This window comes from Amphimedon queenslandica, unplaced genomic scaffold (genome assembly GCF_000090795.2).
Source record: "Amphimedon queenslandica unplaced genomic scaffold, v1.1 AMPQUscaffold_13382, whole genome shotgun sequence".
Lineage (NCBI taxonomy): Eukaryota > Metazoa > Porifera > Demospongiae > Haplosclerida > Niphatidae > Amphimedon > Amphimedon queenslandica.
In genome coordinates this window covers 105812-113274 of record NW_003546382.1, presented here as the reverse complement: position 1 = coordinate 113274, position 7463 = coordinate 105812, and the positions used below count along the sequence as shown (strand labels likewise).

At 34.9% G+C, this 7463-nt stretch overlaps 1 protein-coding gene across 1 annotated transcript; it reads right to left on the bottom strand.

Annotated features, from left to right (window-relative positions):
• Positions 1-1943: 1943 nt before the first annotated feature.
• LOC109582446 (NACHT, LRR and PYD domains-containing protein 12-like) lies at positions 1944-7376 on the bottom strand. The gene is made up of 4 exons (XM_019997162.1): positions 7022-7376; positions 5316-5717; positions 5129-5266; positions 1944-4491 (listed from the first exon to the last, which is right to left on the bottom strand). The coding sequence occupies exons 1-4, from the start codon at positions 7374-7376 to the stop codon at positions 1982-1984; spliced, it is 3405 nt and encodes a 1134-aa protein (XP_019852721.1). The 3' UTR covers positions 1944-1981.
• Between the last annotated feature and the right edge of the window lie 87 nt (positions 7377-7463).

Below are 7463 nucleotides of genomic sequence, written 5' to 3'. Positions count from 1 at the left end.
AATTAACAAAATGGCGGCATGAGGTAAGCTGGTGCGATCCAACAGTCACAGTATCACTTCTTCCTTTCTTGGAGAATGATTCTAGGGGACAAGGACCTGCGCATACCCTGTTGGAGTAGAATGGTATAAGAATTAGCCTTCTATCACTAGGTAAGATTGATATATCGACCGACAACTGGATTGACAGGAGATCATGATGATGATGATGATGATGAAGATGAAAAAAGGTGGCTGAACAAAACGGCTGGTTTGCAGATTTTTTATTTTTCTCCCAGAAAAGGTCTAGAGCCACGCTATTGGTACCATTGGAGTCCTCTGGTCAAGATAAGGTCCTCTAAGAAGTCTGGTAAGCATAGGAGCTCGTTTTCCCGGTATAGCAAGGCTGCAAAAGTCGTGGCAGCCATTTTGTTTGGGGGTGAATCCTACTTAGTAACGCTACCGCGTTACTAATAGTACAGGGATTTCAGCCAAGTTTCATCAAAAATGAAAAGGAGAGAATTCCCCATTTTTATAATTTTTCTACTACACATACATGTACTCATGTTGTTTAGAAAGTTTTAATTATTCCCGATTAATTTTAAATTTTTTATGAATTTTTAGAATTTTCAGTGAAAGTAGTACAGCAGAGACTAGTGTTATATATAGCAATTTTGAACTGATTCCAATTAAGTTTAAATTTTTTAAAAAGTTGCTCCAAATTCCATGCACTGTATTGTAGTGCTTGTTATCTCATGAAGCTCATGCCTGGGAAACCCTTACCAAGGCTATTTTTGATGATAAGTCATGGAGTGGTTACACTAGCACATGATACTCACAGAAACTTGTTAGCGAGTATTTGATTTAACAAATTTTAGTGATTTTTTAAAAAATTGCTAACTTGAATCCACGCTAACGTATAACTTTAATTTCTCATTAAATCATTAATACTTATTAATATTAAATGATCAAAAACGCTAAATTGAATATCAGCCAAATGTCAGTATCATGAAAATCGCTAAAATAAGTACATGCTCCTTAAGGTACATGTATGTTCTCATGAACATTATATATATAGTATAAATTTATTATTGTGTATGTGTACGTGATATTTGGCTCACAACCCAAAGAATTTGTTAATTAATTTTCTGTGTTCAAACATCATATGTTACTGTAGGATGGTCTGTTATGCATCAAGGATAGAGTATATCAAGAGATTGTGGAGAGATATGGTTTCAAGTTAGAGTGTACTTATGCTGAGAGGGAAACAATGGAAGAAGTCCTTGAACACATTGAGACAAAGTTAGAAACTGCAGCTGTGAATTTAAATATTATTTTGTTACATTTTTTGCTAGTTATTAAATTAATAGTCTTACATTGTATATTAAATCCCTGATTCTATACCCAATAGTGAATGATATGATGTCAGCAAGTGTGGTGAAATAAGTGGTATATTTTGATTATAGTACAAATGCAGTATATAGACTAGATCTACAATCTCAATAATATTACGTAATTAAAAACAAAAATATGCACTCACAATCATCCTAAATTTAGATGCTGCTAAGTTTCGTAAAAGAAACATGTTCATAAATATGGATCCTTCCAACCAAGTGATGAAGAGAGAATGAAAATAGTGCTATCACTCTTGATTCTGAGCTAGTTCATCGAAACAAAGAAGTTAAAAAAATTATCAGGAACTTATGGAAAGAGTTTATGATAGTATCTGTTAACTAATGTGGCCTGGTTGCTTGAGTTTGTATATTGAATAGTCATTATAATGCAGCCAGATTTCAATTACTTTGTTTATACAAATTACAATTAACCTATTGCAATGGTTAGATAAACAAACTTGTGCAAACATGTATAGCAAACTGACATGACATTCCACAGCAAGTGTATGTTGCAACAGCAGCAAATTGCATAACAAAATGAAATAAAAATTGTGTATGAAAAATAGCCCAGTATCACTATAAAAATTATTAAGAAGTTAAAAAATGTACATTCAATCGTCCTCATTACTTTCAAATTTTATAAGCTGCTCAACTTTTGTAAAAGAAACATGTTCACAAACTAAATCCTTCCAACCAAGTGATAAAGAGAGAATGAAGTTAGTGCTATCACTCTTGAAGTGAGCTAGTTCATCGATAAAACTTGATATTCCATGTCCCGTAAATGGATTATGCCCAATGTCAAGGAAATTAAAACTGTGACTGCTGTTGGAGTCAGTAGCAGGTTCTTCAGATGAGCCAAAAAGCTGCTTGAGCATAGAGCACAGATGAGCACCTCCTTCATCATCAATATAATTATCCCTCAAATTAAGAGCTTCTAGATGGCGAGACATTAGCACTGCATCAATAACAGTACGAACACTGCTAGAATCAATGGCACAATTAACTAGCTCTACTTTAGTGAGAGTAGAGGAAGGGAGTGTTGTGGGTAGGAGGCTGAGGTTCTCTGGAGTGCAATGACTTTGTTCAATGTGTAAAGCTTTGAGAGACAGTGAGTTAGGTAAGCATTCAATGACCTTTTCAATGCTACTGGATCCCAACTGGTAAAGCTCAACTTTACCAATACTAGATACTTTGGTTAGAAGTACTGCACACTCATCAGGACTAAGGTTAGAAAAAGTAAAACAAAAACATTTAAGTGGTATCATCGCTTCTATCAGGCAGAGCTGTTCACCTTCCTTAAGCAAATTGTTATGGAAAAATAATTTTCTCAGGTTAGTAAATTTTTTCAGCTGTTTTGAAAACTCTGTGGCTGCACAAGAATGAAATTTGCAGCTCATTAGACGTAGTGAAATCAAATTCTTAAGAACATGCTCAGGAAATTGTAGCAACTCTATTATTCCTTCATCTCCAATTGGATTAAGAGAGAAACTGATATCCTCTATTGTACACAATAGGCCAGACTCTACAGAGTTCAATCCTTTTTGAAATTCCTCAACATACTCAAAAGTCATTCCGCGGAGTGTAAAGCTCAATCTCCATTGACAGCTACTAAGTGCTATACACTTACCAAGAATGAACATGTCTTGAGGTGAAGGTATAGGCAGTAGGCGACGAACCTTGTAAAATTTATCCTTGTTGCTGAATAAACTTTTTGTGAGAGCTTCATTTCCAGATTCATATAGGCAACGAAATAGGGTCATGCTGTACAATTTGTGATCAACACGTGGGGATATTGATTGAAGTTCTGTCAAACCAGATAAAAAACAAAGTACTGTCGAAAATTTTATTACATTTCTTAAACTATTAAAGGTATTTTCAATTTTATCTCTTGGCATTTGAGAAATGTGGTAAGCCGCAAGAAACTCTTGCATCGTGAGATGAAGAAAGGAATAAGCAATGACATCACCACCCATTGCTGGATAAACCTGAACTTCTTTCTGCATCATGCCAAGAGTCTCAATATCTTTGCTAGTGTAAAATAACAGCTCAGTGTCTCTTTTTCTCAACCCATCATAAGCCATTTTACACAGACAAGAGAAATCTTCTTTGTACAAAGAAGGAAGATCATGCAAGGCAACATTTATCAACTTACGTGGGCCCTCACTTTTAATGTGTCGATACAGTAACATTTTGATCATTGCCTCATACAGTTTAGTTGAAGTTACAATACCTTTAAATGGCACTTGCTCCTTGTTCATAATGTACTGCTGACAAATATTGCATATGATAAAAAGATTGACAGGGGTGTAGAGACAGTCTCGTACTTTTGGTGACTCATCTAAATATTGATTGAAGGTTTTAATATACTCAGGGTTGTCTTGAAAAAAAATCTGGATGTACTGACTGATACTTTTACTTGTAAATCCAATTACTTCAATATGATGACTAAATGTAATCTCTTGCCTCAGATAGTGCTTTGCTGATGGACGACTGGTATAAATCAGTGAAGCAAATGGCAACTCTTCTGAAATATTTAAAAAAACTGAACCTGGCTGTGTAAGATCTTCTGGTAACTCATCAAACCCTTCAAGTATAACAATCAGACCCTTTCCACTTTTATTAAATATATGTTGAACAGTGGCATCCTTCCAATTCTGCTCCGTCAGAAAACAACCCAAGAGCTCTCGCACTGATTTGCAATTTTGTATAACCCTATCTCTCAGACGAAGTAATAACAAAAGAGGATATTTTTTCAATGCTTCTCCCTTGACCCACCGACTGCATATCTCAAAAGCAAGCATTGACTTTCCTATCCCTGGGGCACCCTCAATCAAGACAGCTTCTCCATACTCAATCCTGCATAGCTCCTCAAGTGAGAGAGGCTCTTTATGATGATAAATATCATCAGCAGTTCCATGTATTGTAGATAATGAGAAAGAATCAGAGCAGCCTTGCTTTCTAACAGATGCCAGATCAACATAAAATTTTGACTGAGTGCAAATGCTCATCTTAAAACATGACTTTGGGTCAGGCTTCTTTTTCTTGTAGCATATCTTTAAATGATCAGAATATTGCTTTATTGAAACTTGAGATATTACATCATTGCCATAAGCATCATCATCTATTATTGTATAAAGAGATTTTCAATTAAGTATATACTTTTCACAAAAGGTAAGTCAGAAAGTCTTGTGCCTTAAGCCCCTTATGCATGCACTCTAGTATAGTAATATGTTGCTAAGAATAGAACAGCTTTCAGTTCTTGGCAAAATCTTGCTTACAAGATCAAAGTATAACCCCAAATGCTGCGCAATAGTGTATGAATGCCCAACATATACAAGTCTATTTAAACCTGGCAACTTATTGCTTGCAACATTTGTGGTTACTTCAATACTGTAAACAACATGTAAAGCTGTTGGCAACATTAGTATGTTAAGGCAAGTTTAGAATACATGCTAGGCCTGACCATAGTATCTATACTGAAATAGAATTTGGTTTAAAGCAAAGTCAAATCAGTCACACTTTTGACTAAAATAGTGTCATATTGTAAACTAAATCTAGCCTTGAAGCTATGTTTACAGTTGACAAAATGGTCAAAATTGTGATTTTTGACTCAAAATTGACCAAATTTTAATTTTGTGGGAGCGTAACTGCAAAGTTGTGGCTGTTGTACGGATTCTGTGGTTAGCATACAACAGACTGTTTTATATAGGCTTGACAGTCTTTAGACTGTTTTAGGGCTTTAGCTTTATGTGCCATACATTTATCAATAAATCCATAGTCAAGATAAATTTTAAAATTACCAGAATAAATGGAGGAAGCTTTTTTAGCAATGACCATTGAAGATAACTTTGTAGCCTTTATTGATTGAAGAGGGATACAAATTTTGACATCAAAAGCTACAAAAAAATTAAATCATAAAACTATAGTGTACATTGGTAGCACTACCTTCAATCCTCATTTTATCAAAAATTTGATTAAATTCTTCAAAATTTTGAATCACAGAAGCAAATCGTAGAAATGCACGATTAGGATTTCTAGCTCGACTGATGAAGGTAGATACATATCTCATCATTGCTTTAATTTTGATATCCAAATTTGGCAATTGCTGTACAACATCTTGCTCTGCTGACTCAATCAGAAATTTATCTACTAGTAGTTCCAGCATACTGTTACAAAGGATAGCATCTTTTCGAAGAATACTAACTATCTGATCACAGTATCTATCAACAATCTTCCAGGCACATTTCCTGGTATCCTGAGTACCAATATCAACCAAATCACTATTTGAATGTCCATAGCTATGACTCGGTTTTTGAAGATGTGACAGCTGTTTAAATTTCTGTGCACCTGTATAAAAGAGTTGAGTTCTAATTACATGTAAATTACCTATTTTGATGTATATAATCTACCTACTTTTATGCTCAACTGCAATAAAAAGTAGCTTCACACAACAAAAAGTACCTAATTGAATCTCAATTCTCAATTCACTTTTGCTGCAGCTATTGCTTAAAGTATACTTGTTTTAGCATTTAAAACTATGTTTTGTGTATATATAGTTCCCATATAGAAATGCCATTAAGGTTGTCGTCACAAACATATAGTTGGCAGCCTCACTAAAAATAAAATATGACAACATGCATCCTGCCACAGGCATGTGATACCACTATTTGTATGCATGTATATATAAATTCAATTAATTGCTGTACAGCTTCACAAGCTTGCTTACTATGTTTCACAAGCTTGCTATGTTTTGCAATGTTCACAAGCTTGCTTGCCTATGTTTGTTACAAGGGCACATGTATAATTATTATGCTGATTGATTATTATTATTATGTGATTATTGTAGGACTCTTGTTTCTTAAGTGATCATTGCAAACTTGACAAAAGAATGAGACCACTGAGACAAGAGCACATAAAGAAAATTAGAAACCTGAGACTGATTTTGTTCGCTCTAAAGTTCCGGCATTAAACATGCCACACTAGCAAAATAACAAATTGCTCACAACAATAAGAGTGTGCGGGAAATTGGAATATGTAACAAACAATCATAATTGTTAGCTATTGTGCATTATTCATTACACTATATGCATATAATCAGCTTAGGCTACTCCAATTAGATTCACTTACCCACCCACACATGCCAGCATCAGCAATCAATTATTTTGACTATTACTTTATAGTCTTGTAGATACAAAATACATTGCTTAATAATACTTCATAATAGTGACCATTTCCTTGAACTTAAGGAACATACATTATATACATAAAAAATTAACGAATATTAATGAAGCCACTTGCATGCATCAGCTCCGACGGTGAAAGGAGAAACAAGGAATCTAATTGGCCTTAACATGCTGACAATATTGTGTTCTGGTCAATCTGGTGTTATTCTTATTTTGATAAATGAGTGCAGTTGTATGATAACAAGCTGGTTGTGACAAGGTTAGTACAGATTCAAATCCAATTATATATATAATGTTTTCACCAAGGTTTTCATGAGGTTGTATGGCCATGTGTGGCCAATGCTCTCAGTTGTGACAACACATGATAGCAACAACATGCAGGCTGGCTGGTATTTCTGTATGGGTTACATTGCATTTAAGATTTCGATCAACATTGGTATAAGATACTATGATACTATTATACCGTACTTGATGTCTGGTGCTTGTCCTGATAGTACCGACACAGCCTCTCCGCTGCTTCTTTGTTATTGCATTCGATAAGAGCTTTCATTAATGAGAAGTACGTTGCATCTGATCCTTTTCTTTCTCGCCATTTCAAAAACAGAGCAACGACTTTATCTTGATCTGAGTCTTTGTCTCTATCGATAGCTGTAATTTCTGCCTCAGACAGGCCAAGACGAATACCCAATGAGCAGCTAAAATTAAGCTCGAGGTTAGGAAAAACAGTAATATCAATAGCTTTATTGAGGTCGCGTTCAGTCAGTGACAATTCTTCAGGAAACATGGGTTGTATACTACTATCCAAAGTTGCTTGACTAGCCATAGTTTGTTTAAAGATGTTTTTTTTTGCCTCGCCCAAGGGAGGTCCCCACATTAAAAATATAAACGTGAGCGACACTAAGTGAGCGTG

Coding starts and splice junctions, on each gene's coding strand:
- LOC109582446 (XM_019997162.1), bottom strand. CDS start 7,376: ATGGCTAGTCAAGCAACTTTGGATAGTAGTATACAACCCATGTTTCCT. Junction 5,718..7,021: donor GGACAAGCACCAGACATCAA/GTACGGTATAAT, acceptor TCTTTTATACAG/GTGCACAGAAATTTAAACAG. Junction 4,492..5,128: donor CTATGGATTTATTGATAAAT/GTATGGCACATA, acceptor ATACAATAATAG/ATGATGATGCTTATGGCAAT.